General features: G+C 41.8%; 2 protein-coding genes and 1 long non-coding RNA gene across 11 annotated transcripts in view; 2 read left to right on the top strand and 1 right to left on the bottom strand.

Moving 5' to 3' along the window:
* Nucleotides 1-14,216, top strand: part of MAP4K3 (mitogen-activated protein kinase kinase kinase kinase 3) — a 64,332-nt gene extending 50,116 nt beyond the window's left edge. For 5 of the 6 annotated variants that reach the window (XM_072927689.1, XM_004176150.6, XM_072927688.1 and 2 more), the window contains 10 exons: nt 123-183; nt 269-386; nt 2,228-2,286; nt 4,164-4,267; nt 5,011-5,182; nt 7,274-7,342; nt 7,458-7,550; nt 9,158-9,228; nt 11,706-11,761; nt 12,695-14,216. In XM_072927689.1, the coding sequence (XP_072783790.1) occupies nt 123-183; nt 269-386; nt 2,228-2,286; nt 4,164-4,267; nt 5,011-5,182; nt 7,274-7,342; nt 7,458-7,550; nt 9,158-9,228; nt 11,706-11,761; nt 12,695-12,782 (891 nt within the window). In that variant the 3' untranslated portion in view covers nt 12,783-14,216. The remainder of the gene's footprint in view (nt 1-122; nt 184-268; nt 387-2,227; nt 2,287-4,163; nt 4,268-5,010; nt 5,183-7,273; nt 7,343-7,457; nt 7,551-9,157; nt 9,229-11,705; nt 11,762-12,694) is intronic. The other variant, XM_030269339.4, reaches the window with a different exon arrangement.
* A 603-nt stretch (nt 14,217-14,819) lies between these two features.
* On the bottom strand, nt 14,820-16,236 carry LOC105759056 (uncharacterized). The gene is made up of 3 exons (XR_003959655.4): nt 16,098-16,236; nt 15,399-15,579; nt 14,820-15,302 (listed from the first exon to the last, which is right to left on the bottom strand). It is a non-coding gene; the product is annotated as an uncharacterized lncRNA (long non-coding RNA).
* Nucleotides 16,237-16,276: 40 nt separating this feature from the next.
* Nucleotides 16,277-24,362, top strand: part of SOS1 (SOS Ras/Rac guanine nucleotide exchange factor 1) — a 41,712-nt gene continuing 33,626 nt past the window's right edge. The window contains exons 1-2 of one of the 4 annotated variants that reach the window (XM_030269322.4): nt 16,626-17,849; nt 19,163-19,391. Coding sequence is in view for 2 of the 4 variants with exons in the window: in XM_030269318.4 (XP_030125178.2) it covers nt 16,519-16,605 (87 nt within the window). In the remaining 2 variants the exon portion in view is untranslated. Of the gene's footprint in view, nt 16,606-16,625; nt 17,850-19,162; nt 19,392-19,413; nt 20,541-24,362 lie in introns of those variants that run through there. The other 3 variants (XM_030269318.4, XM_030269319.4, XM_030269320.4) reach the window with 3 other exon arrangements.

Here is a 24,362-nt window from a genome sequence, read left to right as displayed (position 1 = left end):
TTCTCCTGCAAAAAGCAAGTCAGTATTAGCTTTGTCCTGTCATCTAAGCAGATACTAATTGATAATTGTCTTATGTATATCAAATTGAATGCTACTTCTTTGGTTTTCCTTCCATTTATCAGCTATTTCCTCGAAGATGTACCTGGTTATATGTCATGAACAATTGTTTGTTATCAATATCTGGTAAGTTACTGTGCTGTCTTTCAATGGTAGCACTGGTAAACACTTGGTTTCGTATTTGAAGTGTGGTTTGTTTTCTAATTGCCAGGTAAAGCTTCTCAGCTTTATTCCCATAATCTGCCAGGACTCTTTGATTATGCAAGGCAAATGCAAAAGTTACCTGTTGCTATTCCAGCACATAAACTCCCTGACCGAATACTTCCCAGGTAAATACACATCATTGGATATATCAGAGTATCTTAACTCTGGGAGTTCAGGAGCTGCTTGTGAAGCTCTGGGAACACCAAATAGGGGGGGGGACTGTTCACAGATTGCAGCAAATGACTCATTTGCATTAATCAGAGGGTTGAGCCCTACATTTACACAGATCAGGATGTGAATTTCTCTTGTTAGAGAAATGGATTTTGGTACACCTTAACTTCTGGTTAGGAAAGCTCTTGTTTCTGGGTATAGCTCTTTTCAGGTATAGTCTGTTGTGGTAAATCCTGCTTGTACTTGGTGCTGAACAAAAGCTATGGCCTGCAAAAAAATCAACCCTGTCCTGGCCAGAACCAGGACACTGCCAAGTAAGCCTTCATAGTAGCCCATTCAAATCCCAGCAGAAGAAGGTAGTAACACTAATCTAGTTTGGAGAAAAACCTTTGATTCATAAAGTGTATAGTGAGACACTGGTTCTTCTAATAGAATAGGATTTCTGTTAGGAAATTGTATTATAGAAGAATGGATTCTCTGCTACCTTTGGTTCTATTAAAAGTCTATTAACATGTAATTCTTGGGTTCAGGAAACGCTGCTTCTGTTCAGTTACCTGTAAACATAATGGTGCAACACTTGTCTGAAAACTGTGTTCTTCCTAGCGGGAAAATTCTAAATAACTAAGAGAACTTGTGCTTTGATTTGTTATCTTCTGTGTACTTGGACTATTGTTCTGCTCCTCTCTTCCAAATTTGACTTTGGTGGGTGACTTTGGCTTGAGGACTGAATCAGCAGTGGACTAGTAATCATAATTACCATAAGGATTGTGCTAGGAAAACCAGACTAGATTCTGCCTGGAATGGTACCTCACGTAAGTTGCAGAGGACTCAGAAAATTTCTTGTCCAGTCATGTCACTTCCCAGGAAAAATGCAGTACAACCTGAAAGTGAGTGCCAAGCCAGTCATTCAAAGGCCGGAAAGATTAATTTAAATAATCTGTTTTCCTCTTTTACCTCTGGCTGTAGAGTATTAGGGTAGTCACATTTAGCCAGGCAGAAGACACTTTTGAAGTATGTAGGGGAATGTAATTTTTTCTACCAGACCATAAAGTATATTCTTAAACAAGTTTCTGGATACTATGATGGTGAGTGCTACATGCAAAATGGTAAAAGCAGAGGTTTTGGTAGAGAAAAGGCAAAGCAAAATTGAATTTGAAGTAATTTGTGAGGATTTATATATTCATTTGCAAAATGTTCTAACCTCAATTTATGATACTTGGCAGGCAGACATTCAGTAGCAGAAAATATGTCTGTGATAATGACAAACAGATGTCTGTCTCCTTTCTAGCTTCTTTCCCTGGAGTGTCCTTGAGCAGTTCCTTTCAAGCCTCCATGACTTGTTCCAATGAAAATCTGTGACAAGTACTCAGTTTTCATGCTGTTCAGTTCTTTTGCATTATCAGTCACTTCTGGACAGTTCCATTTGAAATGTTACACAACTGTTTTCCCAATTCATAGCTTTGAGTGCAGCATCTGTCTATCAATCTATTTATTCCTATCTTTTCTACAGCATCAAATTAGTTATTTTTATTGTTAAGAGTACTGTGACCAGTCTGAATAGTGCCTGTTGTCTTCTGATATATGTAGAAACTCTGAACCCTGTTACCAGCAAATAACATTTTGACTTATCTGACAACTTTTCACATTATTGTTTCCATGATTTCACAAGAAATATACAAACTTTTATTTTTTAGTTTTTTGGTGTAGCAGATATTTTTCTATCCGTGAATGTCAAAAAAGAAAATTCACTCAGTTGTTTCAGTCGATCAATAATTTTGTGTTTAATCTTTTGTAGAAAGTTTGCGGTATCTACGAAAATTCCTGACACTAAATGGTGTCAAAAGTGTTGTGTTGGTAAGTGAAGATCTGGAGAACAGGTGTGAGGGGGCAGCACAAATGGTGGCAGTAATAAGATTATTGAGTGAAGTGTAGGAGGTAAAGGGAGAAGAGACTTTTGTCATTATTACGAAGCTGTGCATTTGCAGATGGTGAGCTCATTCAGGTTAGTCCTTGGGTTTAAGCAGTGAAAACTTCCCCGTTTAGCTCTTTAGATTTAAAGACAGTTTACAAGAAATGCAGAGAAGCAGAATGATGTCAAAATTCAAACCAATTCTCAAGAAGAACCTAATCTCTGTGGATGGAGAAACTTAGAGAAGTTGCCATCAGGATTAAGCTACCTGCATTCCTAGCAGAAGTTTCAGTTATCAATGCTGGGTGATAAAAAGCAAAAGAGTATTTTTAATTCTTTGAGGACAGTGTTGTCTCTGAAGCCTTTATAATGTGTTTAGGAATGTGGCAGCTACCAAAGTCTCAAAGCTGCACTGTATTTAAAGACACGTTCTAAAAGGGAGGCAGATACATTAAAAAAAACACAAACCATTATGAGTGTTAATGAATGCTGCAGGGAACAAACACTCATGGGATGACAGGGGTGAAGTGACAGGGGTCAGAATAGGTAAAAACTGTGACCTTCTGACAGAAAAATTAATTTGGAAGTCCCTATGTTTCTAGGTTTCTGTTCAAACAAGAAGCCTCGTGTGTGCTCTTCTGTATTTCTGTGATTCCTGTCCTGCCAGGCACAGAATTTAACAGGGGTGCTGTGCTACTTGACGTTTTAAGGGGAGTCTTCATATTCAGAGATAGCTCAGCCTCCTGAGCCTGGAGCCCTCTGCATGATAGACGTGAGGGATAATTTGAGAACACAGCAAGGGTGGCTTTAAGAGTCCTACTTTTTGTGACTTGAGCCTCCATTCCTGTTGGCACATAAGTCTACTTTTGGCCTCAGGGCAGCAGGAGTGCCACAGGAGGCAGAAAAAGATGAGAACTTCTGGTCTTCTTTCTGCACCTTACAGGCATTGGTGATTGTTTTGTGGTTCTGCTGCCGAGTTCAGCCTTACTCAGGGTCACACCAAGCGTTATTTGCTGCACTTTGCAATCAGTCTGATGTTGAGTGAGAACTTGAATTAATGAAATAAAGCACTGATGTTTAAGGTGCCAAGAGATTGCTGATGAGTTTCTGTGGCTATAAGGTAGTGTGAGCATATTTCACTTCTGTGGGTAGTTCTGGATTGTAGAAGCTTGTAATCGAAACTTTGTTGCTTAATTGCCTGATGGCCCACAGTCACTTTACTGCACAGTAAAATCTGGTCTTTAGATGTATTTGTACAAAGTGCAAAATAGCACTTGATTGTCTTACATCAAATTTTGGCAGTGCTTAAGGAATGAAATTTTGTCAGTATTGTAGAATTGAAGTTGTGAAACTTCACAGGGCCTGACTTTTCAACTCTGTTGTTCTCTGCCAGTTTTTAATTGAGTTCTGACAATGGAAGAGCAGGACTTCCTCCTCTTCTATTGTTCTTCAGTTTCAACTGGATTTCCTGATGGTCTAGAATTGTTCATTAGAATTACAGAACTCCTGGATTTCAGACTGGCTGTGAGAATGCTTGAAAAGCAGCTGAACTGTTCACTGCCTGCTAGGTAACTGTGTGTTATAGAAAAAGCTATTCTTTAACAGCTTGCTTGTGGTGATTTTGAGACAGCCTAGGCAAACCAACACAGTAGACCAAAGACACTCCCAAGTGTGTGTGCAATCAGCTATTTTTTACATATATAAAAGATTAGAGTGGGGCTGGTGGGTATTTTCCAAAAGAAAAGGGACTGTTACATAGTTGGAAATAGTTTATAATTTGCATGTGCTTAGTACACTAATATTCTCTATCCTTTCTTGGCAGTGAGAAATCCCTACACAGGCCACAAGTACCTTTGTGGAGCACTACAGTCTAGCATTGTTTTGTTAGAATGGGTTGAACCAATGCAAAAATTTATGTTAATCAAGGTAAAATTACAATTACTCTCATGTTGTCTTCTAGTTATCTTGTAGTAGCTTGTTAAGAATAAGTATTAGCCATTTTTTGATTTATTAGACTTCTCTTGTTTTCTATTATATTGAAAATAACTACTTAAATATGTAATGTATTAACTGACTCAAAATAAATGTTCATGTTTTTGCGGTGCACTTCAGTTAGAGAACCAAGCCCTTTACTCCATGAACATTGCCTTTCAGTTGCACAATAGAAAACTGAGGCTGGCAGGCTGAGACATGGGTTAACAGTGGTCTTGCTCCCATACTAGAGAGAAAGTGACCATTTGTTCTATGTTTTTTGACACTGAGGTGCCCAGAAATGCTTGTTATCTCCCCATATGACATCACCTGGAGAGACAGAGCCAGGGTGGGCTCATGTTTCTAAAAAGGCAGCTGCTACAGCTGGATCAACCTGGAAGAGAAGGCTCAGAGGCTCAGTAGCCAGGGAGAGCAGTGATGAGCACTCTTATTGTCCATGGGCAGCTGCAAAGGACACACATGATAAAAGACATGCTGTTTTATTTTAACTGAATTGGCATGAGATGCTCCAAGCTTCTTAACTCAGGACTTTTGTATTTATCAATTCCTGTTAGCTGAAGAAGTAAACTTAACATTAGAAAGTATGTCCTAAAATTTAACATACAGTTTGAATATATAACAGCAACTCAGACTACATTTATTTCCCTTCTAATACCTATTTTTGCTTATTCATCTAGCACATAGATTTTCCTGTACCTTGTCCACTGAGATTGTTTGAAATGCTGGTAGTCCCCGAGCAGGAATTCCCTTTAGTTTGTGTTGGTGTCAGTAGAGGAAGAGACTTCAACCAGGTGGTGAAGTTTGAGACTGTCAACCCAAATTCTACCTCTTCGTGGTTTACAGAAACAGGTTTGTGTGCTGTTGTCATTGCATTCCAAAATGTTCTTTGCTCTTCTGCTATAGCTGAAGCACTAAAAGGTAGGCTTCTCTAAGGAAGCAAATGGTTAAATCATTCAGGCTAAGTGAGAATTGCAAGTTCTCTGCTTAAAGGTGTATCTGGTTGAACCTGCTTGCATGTGCACTTTTTTTTTAGTGTTTCTCCTTGTTGAACTGATGGGATTCCTTGAGATTTTTGGTATAGCAGAGGATGGGGAGTTACGGTTTCTTGCATTTCCATAAATTAGGCTGCACCTTATTACCCCCTGTGCTGTTTTGTGCTCTACCCTGGCACCATGATTTTATTTAATAGGTTTTAGTAAAACTGCATTCTGAGCAGTTCCTTTTGACATCTCTGGAAGATGTATTTTGGCTCTCCTGCAGTGTGTCACTATGGTAAGAAATGGTGTTATCACCTCCTGCTGAGACAGAGCATTCCTCTGGTGTTTATGGAAATCAAAAAGGATTAGGACCACTGGTAGCAGGAAACTGAGTGCCTGCCCATCACCAGTGTGGGCACCATGAGCGAGATGGCCACCATCTGAGCATCAGCAGAAATTCTCTCATGGAAGTGTGCTAAGAATTACTTTTTTAGAGTTACAAGGTTGCCCCCCGAACCTAGATGCAGTAAGGAACCATTGCTAGTCACAGCTGGCAGGTTCAGAAGCAGTAGCTTTGGTTTTGCCTGTCATGGATCCTTTGTTGTTTCATGATGGATTTATACATAGCTCTGTGCTGGCATACACGTGTGCATGAGTCCAGATGAGTGTGCACTGTGGAATTCACTAGGAGGAACACTTTCCTCCAGGAAGATATCCACTGACCTTGCTGCTGCTGAAAAGTGCATCAAATTTTGACACAATTTAAAGCATAGTTAGAATACCCAAAGTGAGCAATGGGTGGCCAATTAACACACACTACTTCAGACAATGCATTTTAGTCTTATTCCTTCCTACCTGTAACTCTGTGAATTTATAGCACAGCCCATAAAGGAAGCACTCTGAAGAGAAATGTCCTGTTACCATTTCTCTCTTAATGTTGTTTGCTTTGGTGCATAAATACAAGAGTATTAATCTCTTCTCTGTTCTTTTTTTGCATTGTGCCTTCCACACTTTGTTACAATTTCCTTGAGTTACTTGTGTGTTCTCGTGTTATGTCTATGTTGCCATTTTCTCCTATTTTTGTAGCTCAAATTTAAACCCTTTTGTTGCAGCAGCTTATTCTTGTCCCCTGCTGGCAGGAGAGCAATTATGCAAACAGATACTTATTTTTTAGAATTTTAACCGGAAGCTGCTTTTGTGTTCTTAGGTAATGTGCTCTAATTTCTCATGTCTCATGGATTTTCTGAGTTTCTCTTTGCTATGTGAAAGATGCCTACAGAATCTGGCAGTAATGTTGAATTAGTAAGAGCTGCTGTGTATGTAATTTTAATGTTAACAAACAAATGGACCAAAACTACGCTTCTCTTTTGAGCTGACATGTCCATTAATCACTTGTGGGTCAAATTCCTATTTGCTGTGATGGAGACTGCTGCAGCTGTAACTCAGAAGAGAAGAAAGTAGCCCTTCTTTTGAGGGTTTGGAGAAGGAAATAAGCCCCTATTTTTGGAACTTCTGGGGATGGAGCATCTGCAAATAGTAGCAAGAATTAAGTAACAGTATGTAAGTCCCTATCAGGAGTTAGAAATAAAGGCAGAAGAAAAGTGCAGTAAAACAGCATAGTGTGGGCAGTCACATATATCTGCCTTTTTGTAACAGCAATATTCAAGTACATCAACAGAAAATAAATGGAGAGCAATGTACATGTCAGTTTGCTTTTGTGACATGGTTCAGAAAAGGCTGAATTAAATACATACTTCAGTATTGTAGCTTCAGTTTTCCTTTCACAGCCAACATATTGGATAAGTGGACATGCATCTCTAAGAGAAGAGTAATGTCACTGGTAAGATGATGATTTTAAGTAGATAAAACACACTAATGCATCAAAATGTCTCAATCTCTAGAACTTCCATTTCATATTTCATGCTAATGTATGTTATGAACTAACACTGTCATTTTTTTATAGACACTACGGAGACGAGTGTTGTCCATGTAACACAGCTGGAGAGAGATACCATTTTAGTGTGTTTGGATTGTAAGTTTAATATCGACTAAGTATATATGCATGCATATACATGCATAGTCTGTCTTCAAATTAGGTTCTATATTGAAGATAATCCTTGGTTAACATATCCTTATTTTTTGTCTAGGCTGCATAAAAATAGTGAATCTGCAAGGCAGGTTAAAATCCAGCCGCAAACTGTCGTCGGAGCTCACGTTTGACTTTCAGATTGAATCAATAGGTAAAGCTGGGTTTCATTATTGGTCTTGAATATCCTTGGAGGTCAGAGAGTTGGGCAGTCACCATCTGGATGAAATTTAACAAGAGCAGGTGGTGGATTCTGCATCTGAGATGAGGGAGTCCTAGTTATGTGCACAAACTGGGGAATGAGAGGCTGGAGAGCAGCTCTGCAGAATGAGATCTGAGGGTTGGGATTGATAGCAAGCTGAAGATGAGTCAACAGTATGCTCTGGCAGCCAGAGGTCATGACCAGCATTAAGGACATGGAAATTGTATGAAGTTGCATATGGGAAAATTCAGTTTGGATATTAGGAGAATGCATTTTACTCAGAGGATGATTGATCGCTAGACTGAGCTCCCCAGAGAAGTGGTCTCAGGACCAAGCCTGTTAGAGCTCATGCGACTTCTCAACGATGCTCTAAGCAATCCTTATGAGTCTCTTCCAACTTGAGATCTTCTATGAATAACTTGTTCAGTGTTACAGTAAAGAATTAGGTATGCTACTTGTCTAGTCTTGGGCATTTGGAACACTACCTCATTTCACTTTGTGTGAGAAGAGTCAGTAAAAGGTTCAGCATGTGCTTTCCTAGGAACAATTGGATTGGAGTAATAATCCTGGAGTCTTCTTAGACTAAGCTAAATATCTTGGGAGCATGATGGAGACTTCTAGCCTCTAAAGGAATACCTTAAGCTAACCTACGTAAACTCTCTGCCTAACCCGTGTCTAACTCATTTTGCATGTGTGTTTGTGCAGTCCATTTTTATAAAGCAGCTCAAAGACTAAACTATATGATATATCACAGGATGCATAAATTTTGTTTTCTTGTGTAGAATTTGAATGAATTAAATTTGTGAAACAGAAAGAGTAGATCATTTTGGCAGTTCTCCAGCAGTTACATGTCTGGATTGTACCACCTGCTGGTGAAAGAGGAGTAGGAGGGATGTGTGCACAGGTGAAGAGTAGCACCAGAAGAGGAGGAACAGTGGGTTCTAAAATTGTCAGGAGTTGCAGGGAGTTTCTGAGGAGAAGCTTTACAATTTCAGGCCCTTCAAAGATAACCTTCCACAGAGAAGAGGGCAAGACACATTGCCACTGAAAACATTACTTTTATGGCTCTTGATGATTGGGAATGGAGGGGAGGAGGGATTAAATGTACTTGAAGCTCCTCACTCTGGGACATCTGCGTGTACTGTAGTCTTCACCCTGCTTGTCACAAATGAGCTTCCTGTGGCCTTTACTGTTCTGGCAGTGTCTCCAAAGACACTCCTGGAACTTTCCTGTTAAAATTCCATATATACTGTCTGCAAGTATTAAAGGGATTTCCTGTTCAAAGAAAATGACACATCTGGGACTAGACATTTAGAATATTTTCTGGTCATGTGGAAATGTTTTTAAACCTTGCTCATTAAACAAATAAATGTATAAATGCAGCTACTTTTGGGGCAGGTTCAGTGATTCCTGGGAGACATTCTGCAGTCTGAGTGGGTGGATATCATACAATGGAACATACATGTACAGATTTCAAAACTTTAGTCTTGTGCTTTTGGCCTTAAAAGCGAGGGTTGAGTTTATGCCTCAAAACTGATTCCAGTGTTCTTTCTTGCCAGTCTGTCTACAAGACAGTGTGTTAGCATTCTGGAAACACGGCATGCAAGGAAGGAGTTTCAGATCAAATGAGGTGAGTACTACATTTTGCTTCAAATTCTGGCTTCTAATGTAAGCCACGTGGAGGAGAATTGCACAATGCTGTCTGAAAAAGAGTGAAACATTTCAGTAACTTCCTAGGTTAGACCTAGCAGCTGGAGTCTCATTCTAGGCTTGTTTCAGAAGGAATAAAGCATTGGTGGAGCTGTACAAGAACCCCCTCACATCTGACGAGCAAAGCAGAAACAAGAGACCAGGCCAGGATGCCATAGAAAATAGCCAAGTCTAATTCTTGGTGATATTAATCTTCACCTTAAATTGCTTTGAAGACCACTGTCAGTTCCTTAGCCTCTCACATATGGATGCAAACATCTGGGCTTTGCCAGTGGTTCCACTGCTAAACTTCAGCTTTTTGTCACAGTGTCAATTGAGGTGCCTGATGTTTTTTAGTCTCTGCCATGTTCTCTTGGCTAAAAATACTTTGAAGAATTGCCCAGCTTACACAAGAAATATTTTTCCACCTTCAGTAGAAAAATACCAGATTGACTTAAACACGGTTGGTTTGGGTTTTTTTTTCGTAAAATCTCCTTGTAGTCACTTTTTTCAGCCCATTTGATGTGATTTTTAGACAGAGTTAAACCATTATAACTACCTTCCCAAATAGTTTTTATTTTCCCTTGGTGCAAACCCTGTGTACCTGTTAGTGAAAATGCTGTACTTTGTAGGAATTTAATGAGTCTTTTAATTTGATTATTAATGACTATTTACAAACATTGCCAGTTATTCCATCAGTGTTTCATTGGCTGAGAAATTCAGCTCATTGTGATTAATTGTATTTTAAGGTACACATACAGCCACGCCACACCAAGCTTAGATATCTCGCGTTGTTCCCGCACTACATTGATTTGCACAAAGTGTCAGTTGACCCAGTCTATGCTAACAGTGAGCCTGCTCTGTGTGAACCAAAGGCTGGAGTCGGACTGCTTCTTATTTCCAAGGTGCAGATGTTTATTTTGGCATTTGTGCATTGCTCTGCCCATTGGTAGAGCACTCAGCAGCTCTGCTCCAGCTGGGAGGGGCCATGTTCCAGTGTGCTGCAGCCCAAATTGATGCATTTTGTTGTTTATGTAAAGCATCAGGGACACTGGTTTGCTTTGTTGCTGTCAAGCCAAAGCCAGAACCTAAATGAAGAACTGAAAGCAGAACTGGGTTGTTAACAGAAAAGCAAGCCACCTAAAACTTCTTCTCTGTAGAACACATCTAGGGTAAGCTTCTGGGCCTTTTAAAATTCCTTATCTCTCCTAGCTGTCCCACTAGCTGCAGCTGTTAAAAGAAACAAACGTATTTTCTGCTGTAATATGAAAAGCCTTCAGTGCCAGGCTCAGGTCTTGACCATATTTGTTACTTTGGGGGAAATTTTCTGCTATATAATAGGTAGGAAGTTGTTGCATGGGACAAAAAGCTGACTAACTTGCAGCATTTTTTTCTTTGAAGACATCATTAGTTCAGATTCCCTATTCTAATACAGTTGGCCTAAGTGGGGATGACTTGAGCTGCTTGCAAAGTTTTTTCCTTCCACAACTGTGACCTTACACCATGGTTTGATCAAGTGTGAAAAATGAAAGAGGGAACTGTGAATTCTGACACAAGAAGTTCAAAATTTGGGCAAAGATTGTACAGCCTTAGCCTCACAGAAAGCAGAATTTAATTTTCTGAGAAGAGTGAAGGATTTCATTGCTGCGAATTAAAATTATCTTGCAAGTTCTCTGCACCAGAAGTGAATTCAGTAAGTCAGCTAACATTACTAGGGTCTGGGAAGGAGATGAGAATGTCTACTTTCCCCAAGTGTAAAATTTGGCTGTGTAGAAGAGGAGCTTTGTAAACAGTGCTGCCTGATCACAAAATGAGTCAATACCCCTTGGAGTATGCACTGGGCTTTGGTTGACTTCACTGATGAGCATGGCGATTTTCTGGGTGCTTTGGTAGTCATATGATCATAAAGATGTACCACACAAGTACAATTCACCAACAGAACACACAGGTGTGTTGCACTTGTCTGAAATGTCAAAAGTTGAAGTTTTCTTTTTGCAGGGGGTGTAAGTACCACAGATTAGTGCATTCTTACTATAATTCAGCATTTAAAATAAATGTGTTTTATCTGTGATTTGCTTGACCTATTTTTGTATATACACTCTAGAGTGATAAAAATTGTGCCCTATGTCTTTCAGCCATGGCTATAAAGAGAATTTGACTGGTAACTCAAGTACCAAGCTGAGCCCTGCTATTGTGCTTGCAGTGGCTACCAGAGGAATTCATGTAATGTGGGAGGAATTACAAAAAACTTTTATATCTTAGCTAAAAGTGACAGTTGCATTATAATCTCTATTGGATTTTAATTGGTAGTCAGTTGGTAACATCAGTCACAGTTAATTCTTTTCTCTTGACTAATGTTTAAAACAAAATGAAAACACTTGTGTTCTTAACATGTAAATATTTATTTTTATTGTCTAGATCACACAAGAAATTTCTGATAATACAAGGATATTCAGGCTTCTGGGATCTGACAGGTAAGATGGGAAGTAAACAGGACATACTAAAATAAAGGAATAATGTGTGTTCTCCTACCTTATAAAAGTTATTTTTGCATGTTTCTTGCAAATTCTTTTTTAGGTATCTTAGACATTCCTTTATGTACATGTCTCCCTTTCAGTTCTTTACTTTTACTTTTCGCTTTCTTAAATTTAAAAAATTAAAGAATTTTAGAAGTGTTTGTGAGCTTCCAGAAGTACACAACCATGCAAGAAGCTCTTACTTGGCTGCTGACACAATCTCCAGGAGTGTTTTCCTTTTTGAATTGGAATTCTTTTGTTTAACTTGGTAAAATCTTTACTTTTAGATGTTCTGCAGCAGTAGCTCATCAAAACCTGCTTCTGGAGATAAACGCAATAAAATACTTTAAAAATTCAAGTGTCTCACTTTTACCCCAGAAAGGAAATATACCAGTTCTTCTCCCAACATGACAGTCCAGGTCTTGTAGGCGCTCTTGATAGCTCCTGGTGTAGCTGTTCCTTGGCATCTGCTTTTGGAACCTCTCTGTATGACCCAAGTGCTGTTTTAGGAGTGTCACTGACTTCCTCAACTTTCTCTGCCCTGGTGTTGAACTTTGTGGTTGTGTAAGAGCCACAGAAGCAGCAGCTGTTTTGTCTTCAGGGGAGTGCATGCTGATATGACAGTTCACCAGTAATGAACTGACAAGAACTGCAGAGATAGGCTTTAACTTTTCTTTTGAGAATTGCCTCTGTCTTACATTGCTTGCAGTAAACCGTGAGCTTGCTTTGAGGTTGGCATTGGTTTGAGGGGCTTTCGGACTAAAGGCATCCAGGGAAAGGGAAATAACGACAAGTCAGATGGATCCTAGGAAAGAATATTTAATTTAACCCAGGGTTGTTTTTAAATGAAGGATCACTTGACATTGTGGCTTTTTTTAATTTCCATTTTAGGGTTGTGGTGCTGGAGAGCAGGCCCACGGACAACCCGACAGCCAACAGCAATCTGTATATCCTGGCAGGGCATGAGAACAGCTACTGAGAGCAGCATGTGGCAGGCAGCTCGCTGTCAGGAGAGCGCCCTTGCTGCAGCAGCACTCGTGACTGGCTGGAATTGCACAAAAGCTGCAGTAACCCCACTTCAGTTACTTATAATTTATTATGGCATGAGAGGAAGACAAGAATTGTTTGTGGTATGGACGCAGCATTATGATACCACAGAAGTGCTTAATTTGCTGTTATGTAATCTTTGTACATATGCAGTATTTTTCAGTGAAACTTCTTGCTGAAGTCCAACACTGACTTTCTGTAGATAGAGGTCCTCCTGTTAAGTACAAGTGTCTTACCTGTACAGATGTAAAAGTCACTGAGGATGCAGAAATTAAATTGGGGTACTATTATAAGGATGTCTCATGTGTTTATTATAAAGTGGGATTCTAGCAACAAATATAGTACATTTAGCAACACTATTGTATTTTATTATATGTAATTTACTAATACAAATAAATATTAACTTTTAGAAATTGTAACCAAGGCTGTAATCAGATTACAATCTTGTTTTAATTTTAATACAACACACTGGTGTTCATGTTTGCACAATGTATTGAGATGTGATGTATTTAGTCACAAAGGTAAGCTGTGACTTTGTGGATATGACTTGGGCTTCAGAGTTCCTTTTTTTGTTTGGTTTTTTTGGGGTTTTTTTTGTTTATTTGGGTAGATTCCTTTGTGAAACAAACCAGTTAAACACCTGTATTTTTATATTTAATTAAAACTTTCCTTATGATTACTTCTCTATGCTTGAAAACAATACCTTATGGATGGGTGTCAGTCCCAGACTAGTGGTACCTGGCTGTAATTCTGCAATAGTTGTTTGAATTATTAGTGTATACAATGATAAAAAGTAGTTATTACTATTTGTCTTACTAAATAGTTTCATATCACGATGAAAAGGAGCAACATTCCACATTGTGGAAATGGCTCAGTGATGTTGCCATTTTGACTTTTTGTTTTTGGCCTTATAACCATTTTCACACTTTTCTTGATTTTAGGATGTTAACACATGGCCAAAATTTAGTTACTACCTCATTGAAACAATACAATGGTTACTACGCATCATGGGAACTTAGTTTTGATCAGAAGTATTTTTGATTGCTATTTTCCAGTGGAGTGTGTAAATGCCAAGTTTTAAGCAAAATGCACACATTTGACTCCTTTTTTTGTATATGTTCTTTATATTTTATTGTGATAATATACACTAAAACCAAACTAAATTAAAAGTGATTTATGGCCTGCGTTATTGTTGTGATGGGTAATGCTTTGAAATATGTTCCCTAATGTATATAATGTAAAATAAATTTTTTTAACATGTTGTTGTACAATTAGATTATCACCTGCACTGATTTTCCACATAAGACTAAAATGGAACATACCGAGTTTTCAATTCTGCTATTAAATGGTTCTGCCAAACACAGAAGCTGCGCGTCTCTGAATGTATGAACAGAGGTTGCTGGAGCTCCACTCGGTTTGGGTTGGCATCAATACCTTTTTGGCCTTTGGGCAGTGGAGTCTAGATTTGAGCTAAGTCTTTCCAAATTCCACCTTGCGTGGAAGAAATTCCCTCCATTTCCTGCTCTTCCACCTCTGTTGATTGCAAAGCTGATTTATTCTTTTTTTTTCAGCAGGTTTATTTTCTGCCTGTGGGCCTCAAGCTCACTGTTTCTGCCAGCGCCATCGTGGCTATTCCTTGTCCTGAGCCTCGGTTCACCCTGTGGGGGAAGAGGTGGTGGCACAAGCCTCACTGCTGAGCAGCTGAATTCTCAGAAAAGCTGAGTTGTGTGTGTTTCACAGCACCCTTGTGAAATCCCCAAGGGCGATTTCCATCCTGCCTCCTGTGGGCTGTTCCTCACTTGGACGTGCAGAAGTCACTCTGATTTGGCAAAGTGCACTACAGCTGATGTGCTGTGAATGTGCTTCCTCCTGGGGGGGTTCTCTAGCAGCTGGGGCCAGGTTCCTTAGGCCATTGCTGAATTATAGGCACCAGAGGTTAAGGGCTATTAGTTTTTACTCTCCTTGAGCATTTTTGGTGTGAGCATGCATGCAAGGATGCAGTTGGAAGGGCCGAAAGTAAAGAGGACAGAGCAGCGGCAGGTGGGAAGAAGGGAGCATTGTGCTAGGGTAGGCATGTTTCCAGTCTAGTGGTAAAAACACAACAGCTCTGCTTTTCCCATGCTGCTCTCCAGCCTCGAAGATTGCATGGAAAAATAGCTGGTAAAAATAGGGAGTGTGCCCAAACCTCTTGCTTCCCTCCAAGGAAACACACCTACAATGCAGGAAGGCCTGTGTCATCTATGAATGGTGTAGAAGAAGCTGGAGAATCTCTGAGGAGGGAAACAGCAGTTCCTTTAGGATGTGTGGATACATCTGATCAGGTTGCATGGACTTGTGCACCTTCAGGTGCTTTAGATGGCCTTGAACCCCATCTTCACCAGCAGGTGATTCTTCTGTCTCCCAGGCCGTGCCTTTCCCTTCTGCAGCCTGGGCAGTGTGGCTGGAGCACATCCTGGTGGAGACAGGGGCAAAAATGTAATTCAGCACCTCAGTCTTTGTCCAGAGAGGGCCTAATTTTCCATAGTGTTCCTTGTTATCACCCACATACCTGCAGAAGCTTTTCTCTTTGTTCTTGATGTTTAATTCTCTCAGAGGTTTTAACCTGATCCCTGGCTGCTTGGACGACCTCTCTGTATTCCTGCCAGGCTTCAGCTCCTGCTTCCACCCTCCATAGGCCTCCTTTTAGTGTCTAAGCTTGTCCAGGAGTTCCTCGTCCATCCACACAAGGTCTTTGGGAATATTTGTCCAATTTCTTGTCTCAGCCGAATCCATCCCTTGTGTCCCAGCCCGATCCATCCCTGTGTCCCAGCCCGATCCATCCCCGTGTCCCAGCCCGATCCATCCCTTGTGTCCCAGCCCGATCCATCCCGCTGTCCCAGCCCGATCCATCCCGCTGTCCCAGCCCGATCCATCCCCGTGTTCCAGCCCGATCCATCCCTTGTGTCCTAGCCCGATCCATCCCCGTCCCAGCCCGATCCATCCCTTGTGTCCCAGCCCGATCCATCCCTTGTGTCCCAGCCCGATCCATCCCTTGTGTCCCAGCCCGATCCATCCCTTGTGTCCTAGCCCGATCCATCCCTTGTGTCCCAGCCCGATCCATCCCCGTCCCAGCCCGATCCATCCCTTGTGTCCCAGCCCGATCCATCCCCGTGTCCCAGCCCGATCCATCCCTTGTGTCCCAGCCCGATCCATCCCTTGTGTCCCAGCCCGATCCATCCCCGTGTCCCAGCCCGACCCATCCCCGTACCACGCGCTCCCGTCGGTTCCAGCAGCGGCCATTCGCCCTCCCGCCGGCGGGGGGCGCGCGCGGCCGGCCCGCCACTTCCGCCAGGAAGGCCGCGGCCGCGCGTGACGGGGCGCAGGCGCGGGGGGCGCGGGGTGCCGCCGCTCCGCGCATGCGCCGCGGCCGCCGACGGAGCGGGCGAGGACGGGACCGGGGAGGCGGCGGCGCTCGCGCTCCGACCCCGCCCCTCGCGGCCCGCGCGCGACCCCCGCCGCGCCGCGCGCCCCCCCCGCCGCCCCCGCCGGCCGGGGCGGGGAATGCGGCAGCCGCCGCACCCCCCCGCCGCTGCGGGCCTGCCGCCCCCGCCGGCGGCGGGGGAGCGCCGCGGCCCCCGCTGAGCGCCGCCGGGCCTCCCGCGCGGCTCCCGGCCCGCCCCGGCGGCACCATGCAGGCGCAGCCGCTGCTCTACGAGTTCTTCAGCGAGGAGAACGCGCCCAAGTGGCGGGGGCTGCTGGTGCCCGCCCTCAAGAAGGTGAGGGGCGGCCGGGTGCCCGTGCCCCGGGTGCCCGTGCCCCGGGTGCCCGGCCGGGAGTCGGGCTGGGCGCCGGGCGGGCCGCGGGGCCGCTCGGCGCGCTCCGGGAGCGGCTCCGGGCTAACGGGGCTCGGTCCGCACCGTCCAGCGGCGCAGGCGGCTGCCGCGGTGCTGCCGGGCCCCTCCGCGCCGGGGCGATGCTCTGAGAGACCGAGCCCTGTAAATAAACACCGTGTGACGGGGGGATTGTTATGAGCAGCTCCTGAGAGAATTTTTGTTAATTAGTGTTCGTGTCTAATGGCTTTTAGTTAACCTTCTCGTAGTTTAAATGCCTTTTTGCTGAGAAGGCTTAATCAGGACAAACTAGCAAGTCTTGCTCCCTCAGGACGGTGAGGCTTGTGCCTATGGCATGGAAAGAATTTATTCGGAAGAGAGGGTCCATCCTGAACCCAGAAAGTGCAAGGCTTAAGAAACAAGTTTTCTGACACTGTTACTTGAACTGGCTTCAGATTGCAGAACTTCACCTGGTTTAGTCCTGCACGGCAACACCTTGTGAGTTACTGTCTAGTTACAGCGATTAACTGCAACTTTTGCCTGAAAGGCTCCTTCCTTGGGCTGGTTGAGAGGTTCTCAGGTGCTGCAGTTCTACCGTGCAGTATTTCTTCCTAATTCCCCCTTGCAATGTACTGCCTCTCTTTTCTGGGCATGCTCTTTGAGGTCTACAGCATTGTGTGGCTTTGTCCGGTTCTTGGAAGTCTTTTTACTTGTCTCATCTGTAGCACGTCCTGTTAGTGTCTTATCCCTGGATAGTTACTTTCTTGAAACTTCAGCACTTAGATGGCTCACTTGTGGTGCTTGTGAGCACTTGGACACCCATCCAACTGAAGCCTGCTTGGAAACTGGAGCTACCCAGCATCCCAACCACAGAGAGCTTGTTCCTTTGGAGGATGGTTTATTCCATGGTGCAGCAAATGTTTGTCAGATTTGAAAGGAGTCTCAGTGCTGACAACTGGAGTACGCAGAGCGAGGATTCAAAGCAAGCAAGCATTAAAACTTTGGGATAACTTGTGACATCTGAAGTGCCAGATTTCTTCCTAGCGGACAAGCCATTCATAAAGTCACCCTGCTTTAAAGATGATTCCTGAAGGAGTTGGATGAATTCTGCAGTGGGAAAAGGAATTTTGGAATCTGAGGAGAAGGCCAACGAGGACAAGCTACCAAGGATGACAAGCTAGCCCTACAAGGTATAGTTGTATTGGTTTTGTCTGCTCTGTTTCTCTTTGTGTGTAGAGGGGTGAGAGGAGGCAGGTGGAGTTAGTTCTGAAGGCTTCACACTGAAACTTGTAACTGTCTGGCAGGTGTTTTTCTTTTGACCTCAGCTTTTCATGAGATTGCTAGCTTCTTACCTTCTCTCAGACTGTTGCTGCTTACTACTGCTGTTTTTGTAAAGATGGAAATAAAGAATCTGTCTTGATTGTCACCAGCTTTACTGAAGAGCCAAATACTTGAGTTACAGCAAAACTAAACGGCAGATGAAAATTTTAAATTATTATCCTATTGTCTTTTTCATTAATGGACAAACCGTATTGTGTATTTTCCTAACATGAGAGAGGTACAGATAGTTTTGAGTAGGGTGTTTTGCCCTGATAAAGGCCCCTGAAGTAGTGAACCTGTCACGGGTGGCATGAACTTGTCGTGAGGGGTTCATTCGTCTGCCGCGGTTCACAAGGCAGGTGCAACACTGCAGCATTGCAGTCACTGATCCCTGGGGTAGCTCACCAAAGCCCTGAGCTGCACCTGCAGGCCAGCACGTGGGTGAAGTGGAGAGGGTGGCAGCATTTCCCAGTGGGGTCAAAGAGCAGGACTGTCCTGGTGACTTTGCTGAATTGCCAGAGCATTGCTGTCTCAGTAGGAGTCGTATTTTTGGAAGCTCATATATGTCCCACTGTTGCTAGAGGAGAACCTTTCCTTCACTTCTCCCTTAGCTGACCAGATGCTGATACTCATTCTTAGGTAGTGATAGGAGCTGAACTCTACCTGAAACCAGGTGGTTGTAGAGGGACAATTGTGATTATTTCCTGCACAGCTGGAAATTAGACTTAACAGTTTGTGGAGACCTGTGTTGAATTAATAGGTCCATTGAGGAAAGTGGCATTTAAGTTAACATTGTAAGAGCACATATTCCAGTATGGAGTGTTTGCAGCTTTCAGGGAAAGCTGCCACACATGGACTGAATCATTAAAATGCCATTGCCCTTTTGTAACTGTGAGTTGGCTTCTAATGCAGTGCTCAAACTACAGCCTTGGGACCGCTTTCTTAAAGAATGGGTGTTGTTGAATCATTGCAGATAGCTTTCTTTTTCCCAATGGATTATTTTGATTCTATTTTTAATCAAGCAGCAAACCCAAGAATATAGAGTAAGAATAAATCTCTTCCCACATCAGGCATGAACCTTAGCAGTAGAGCTGCATTTGCTTTGAACAGTTGCATTTGCAAGGAGCAGTTCTTGTACCAATGAGATCATAATGTAATCCCTTGTCCTCTGATTCTTCTTCAGATGCTGTCAAGATAGACTCCAGTGCACTCAATTAGGAAGAAAATTATGTCAACTGAGATTCTTCTCTGCCTGGACACAGTTATTTTGAAACTGCAAAAGAGGAGTGTTGCAGGGATCTTTGTTTGCAGGCGAAAGGCAATAATCATGGTGATGAGGTACAAGAAAAGGAAGGAAAGAAGAAAGAATAACAACAGGTGACTGAAATTGTAGTTGCAAGGATGGACAGAAGGTGAGATGCTGAAGATGAAGGATCCAAGACATTTGAAACACCAGAGGTCTCGGGTACCTGGAGACAGAGATACACAGCTTTTAATACACCTTGGAAAACAGACTAAGGAGTGACACCTGCCATGTGATGCCTCTTTCAGCACTGGTGTCCTCTGCTAGTGAATTTACACACTTTATTCTGAATAGTTTTTCTTGAACATCATTCCTTATGGCTTCATCTTGTGGGTGTAAGTTGTTCATGCAGTCAGAATTTCTCTGCACATGTATGATGCACTTGTTCCCTGGTCCATTGGTTTTGCAGTAGGAAGCTTGTCATCATTACTGATGGATACCTGAAGCCATTTGATGATGGAGAAAAACAAAAGAATGTTCTGCTCCTTGCATACCTCAAGTTGTTTTGAATCAGTTGAGCAATTGACCAGGGGTACTGCTGGAATTTGTTGTGGTCAGAATGATTGGACTGGTGTGGCTTGGCAGCTGAAGGGATTTGCTTCCTCAGTTAAGTAAACTGTTCCTGACAGCATGCTTCCAGGGACTCCATGTGTCATCTGGACCTCTCGTGGAGCAAAAGACATGGGAAAAGCTGCTTCAGTCACTACAGAGTTCTCAGGAAGCTGCTGTTAACAAAGATATTTCTACTTGATTTTTAATTACCTGGCTCTTGAAATTAGTGACAAACCAGTTGCCACTTGCTACTAAGAATGGCACTCCTTACTCTTAGCATTGCTTCACACAAGATGTTGAACTTTCTTAATTTCTGGTCACTTTGTGTCATCTGTTCTTCTGATGGCTGTGGAGGATGAAACTAAGAACCTCCTACAGCTAAAGTCTTCACTGCATGACTTTTTTCACCTGCTCAGTGGAGCAGTGTAATACTGCTGCCCTTTTGAGACATCAGCAGAAACGTTAGCAAAAATCCACGTCCTGCATCCTTGGTGAATTGTTGCTGAAGAGTGCACCCTAGACATTTGTATTTTATTTAATTTCCTGTATTTTTAATTGATCAAGGTAACAAAACATGGTCAGGTTACCAAATATCAGCAGAGATGTACAAGAATAGAAGAAAAAGCTTTTTAAGGAGTGCTGACTCTGTAAGAACACTCATCCATGCAAGGTGTACATAAAGTACTTTGTCCTGGAGTGTTTAGTGGTAAGCTTGTTAGTGGTTTTTTAGTCATTGAGGGAAAATAAAGGATGTGTTGAGAAAAATGAGAGTTACAGCATTAGTGAAGACTTTCAAAGGTGCTGAATTGAAGAAAATTCTTTCCAGAATGATCTCCTCTGTTGCCAAATTTGTTTCTGTGATGGATTATTTCTACTAATAATCCATATCCAAAGGTTTAGAAAAAATCCAGTTTAGAACTTCTTGCAGTCAGTAAAGCGTTACCTTCTCTGATAATGCTTTGGAGGGTGGCTTGGCATGTTATCTCATTACAGAACTCCTTCCATGATTAGTATGATGTGGTAAATACAATGCTTTTTTCCCTTTAGACCGTTTTTTACAAGCCCTTCAGCTGTCACCAGGGCAGACTGGCAGCACAGCCCATGCTCAGCAGTGAAATACAGTTGTTCTTCGCAGGAGTTGTTTTTTGGTTCATGATTTGACTTCTTGCAGTACAGGGATAGTCTTGCCCAGTTATGAAATGATTACCTGCAGTTGATGCTTCATTTTTACTTCAATTTGTTACATAGCTTTAGAATTATTTCCTTTAGAATTCCTTTAGAATTGTTTCCTTTTGTTATGCCATTTTCTGAAGCCGCTGGAGCTTCTGCTGCTCCTGATGGGCTCAGGTCCGGTATTGTTCTCTGAAGCTGCAGGATTTGCCTGGTGTGTTCTGTACTTAACAGAACACCTGTGAGCCTGATTGTGGTGATTGTTAATGATGATTTTTGGGAGCATAAAGCTGGTGTTCATGTAAGCTATGTGAAGTTGCTTTAAGAATTCTTTTGGAGGGAGGTTTTTCATCCTGAATTGAAATTTTTCAGCTTACAAGCAACCTGTTGGGCTTTTTCTCATGGTCACTGAGGAAGAGGTAACTGAAAACTGTTGCTGAGGATATATCACTCAGATTGTTAAATTCACTGTATCTTCTTTCCTTTTCTATTATCAAACACCTATTTCTAGTGCAGAACAAACGGTTGAGTGTCACTCTAGATTGGGGTTTAGGTCATCTTGTGACCAAGCTTGGAGTTGTTGTGTTGGACCTGTTGGGGGACCAAGCCTCTGTCTAACCCAAAGCAGTGAGATCTGGAGTACTTTAAAAGAAATATTTCTCAGGGTTTGGTTTAAAGTTCCTACTGCTCCCCATGAGGCTTGTGGGAATATTTATATTCTAATTTATTATAGAGAGTTTGTAAAAAAATGGTTTGAGAAGATTTTATGTAAAATAAGCTGCTATGGGTTATTAAGTAAAGATCAGCTATATTTGTATTATACATTAATCACTTCCTTCTTTATTGTTGATTTCGTTGACTATTTCTGCCAGTTTAGATTTATGGCTGCCTAATTTTTAAGCTCTTGCTGTTCCTGATAGAAGTACCTTGCTTTTGTGGGTTTTAAGGGAAGAGGACAAAAAAGATGGGGGAAAAGAAGCCAAGTGTTCATATTGTAGAATTTTCTTTTAATTAGGTTTTTTTTTAATTTTTTTTTTTTAAGCAGGCACTGTTTGTCTCTGCTGATGTTCTTAAGCAGATCCTGAAAAGCTGTTCAAGAAATGATGGCTCTGCTTATCTTTAAATAAAGAAAACTCTGGCCATTTCTCTTCTAAGAATTAGGAAAGATTGAGAAGATTGGATATTCAAAAAAGTGAATACATGAGTTGAGTGAAAACAGCCATGGTGGCAGGGATTAGTAGCTGATGTAGGTTATATTTGCCCTTTGGAATTTATGGGCTATTTTGAAGACTTGAAGCTTCTTTTAAAAGTTTCTAAACTGCTTTTTTAGTAATTTCCTTTATCATAAGATAGACATTTTATTGTGTGTGTAGGAGGGAAGGGAATGGTTCTGTCATGATTTAAGGGAGAGGTTAAGTGTTTAGATAAGAATCTGATCTAAACATCACACTTCAGAAGTTGTTAGTCTGTTTTTATCATGTGTTTTCCTAAGTGGGATTGAAGGATCTGGTGGGATTCAAGCCATACTCCTCCTTTTCAAGGGTGATAAGGCAGGGTGGCCCAGGCTTTTTAATTTAAAATCTGAGATGACTTTATGAGAAAGATGGAAAACCCCTGGTAATTCGATCTTCTCTTTTTTTTTAAACTAATCATGTGATGGTTTATGCTAACAGATGTTCTCATTTCTTGTCTCCTTCTACTAAATCTTTCATCTTACCCAGTCTTGCATCATGTCTTAGAAAATGGACTTGGGATTTGCACCGAGTACACTCAAATAACACTCTGTCATTCTCAGTCTGAGCCTTTGGGTACTGTGGTAGTGCAGATACTGAAATTACACATTTCTGTGATAACTTGTGCACCAAACCATGCTGTACGTTTCCTTGTTAGTCTGGTTGTTTTCTTTTTTTCACTTGTATGACTTTGAACCCTAACTGATACTAAGTGTCACGTAGCAATGAAGGTTATTTACCATCTACTTAATATAGATAAGCATTGCTGGCAAGCCAGTGGCAGCTCATGATGTTTTCTTCTGCCAAGGTGGATGTTCTGTTAAAGTGGAGCTGGGCAGTAGCCTTTGAGAAGGATGTTGTCACTGTCCCCAGACAGAAATGCTTAGGGAAAATGAAACTTTTATCTCCTGAACTCGGAGTAGGTTATCATTGTTGACTCTGTTTTGGCTGACTGTGGATCATGTTTCAGGTTATGGCCTGATGTGGTATTTTTGTTTGTTTGTTCTTATTCTTATAGGCTGTGTGTTACAGACCAAAGGAGTTGTAATGAGGTGATTAAAGCCTAGTCTGTTTTCTACGCAAAGGAGAAAATAGAGCTGCTCTTCATCACTCCAGTTCATCATGCTCTGTATTTTTGCAGGGTATTTTTGTTGAATTTGCTTGATAATTTAACACTTATTGAAGTACAGAGTACTGGAGTATAATATAGGGACACTGTAATACAAATCTGTTCAGTTCTGCTTTAAAAGAAGCACACATTAAAGGCAGCATCTTCCAGACAGCTCAGATCAGCTCTGCTCTTTAAGAGATCACTTTGGCAAGTCTGTAATTTCTTGTGTTAAGATGTTCCAAGCTGGTACAGTATTTCAGATGTCAGTGTTTGAATTGTAAATAATGTTTGGGTCTGCCTGGTCTGCTGTTATTTGTGTAACTCCACAAACACACTCTAGCTGTGCATAGCGAAGTTCTTAGGAAAAGTGAAACTGTTGGCATAATCAAAATAGTTGTGTTAGCTAGTCAAATGGAGAGAAGTTCTTCTGTTCTGTTTTTCCCAGACTGCTTTTAAGTTTAAAAAGCAGTGACTTCTGGAGGTGTTTTTTAAGACCTACTGAATAAGGGTGTGCAGTCTGCAAGAAGCCAAATGCGTGATCCAGTGTATTTGAATCTCAACAGCAGTTAAGTGAGCACCAGGACTATGCCCAGACATGAAGCTTTCAGACTAATGAGTGCCTTAGCAGGCAGGTGGATTTCTGTTTGACGCTGTTGTGTGTTTGAACTTCGTAACATTTAGTTCTTGCTATAACTGCAAGCGGGAGTTAAGACTCAGGTGTGAAATTAAATAATTATGGCAGCATTATATGAATATAGACATGGGTTTAACATTTGGATGAGGCAGATTGTGGGGTTTTGCTTCAGAGTTGTTAGGCTCTCATGTTAGTGATTGAGAGAACTGAAGGCATTTTGAGTTTTGTGCAGGGGAACAGTAAAATGATGAAACTGGGGCTTGACAGATGCATTTAGAAAGTCAGCAGCGAGCTTGCTCTGGCACAATATTTGCCATCTGCGTAGAACTGAGATTAAACTGTTTGTTTACATTCTGAAGCACTGAGCTTTTTGTACCTGAA

Source organism: Taeniopygia guttata, chromosome 3 (genome assembly GCF_048771995.1).
Source record: "Taeniopygia guttata chromosome 3, bTaeGut7.mat, whole genome shotgun sequence".
Classification (NCBI taxonomy): domain Eukaryota; kingdom Metazoa; phylum Chordata; class Aves; order Passeriformes; family Estrildidae; genus Taeniopygia; species Taeniopygia guttata.
This window is presented reverse-complemented; position numbering and strand designations above follow the sequence as displayed.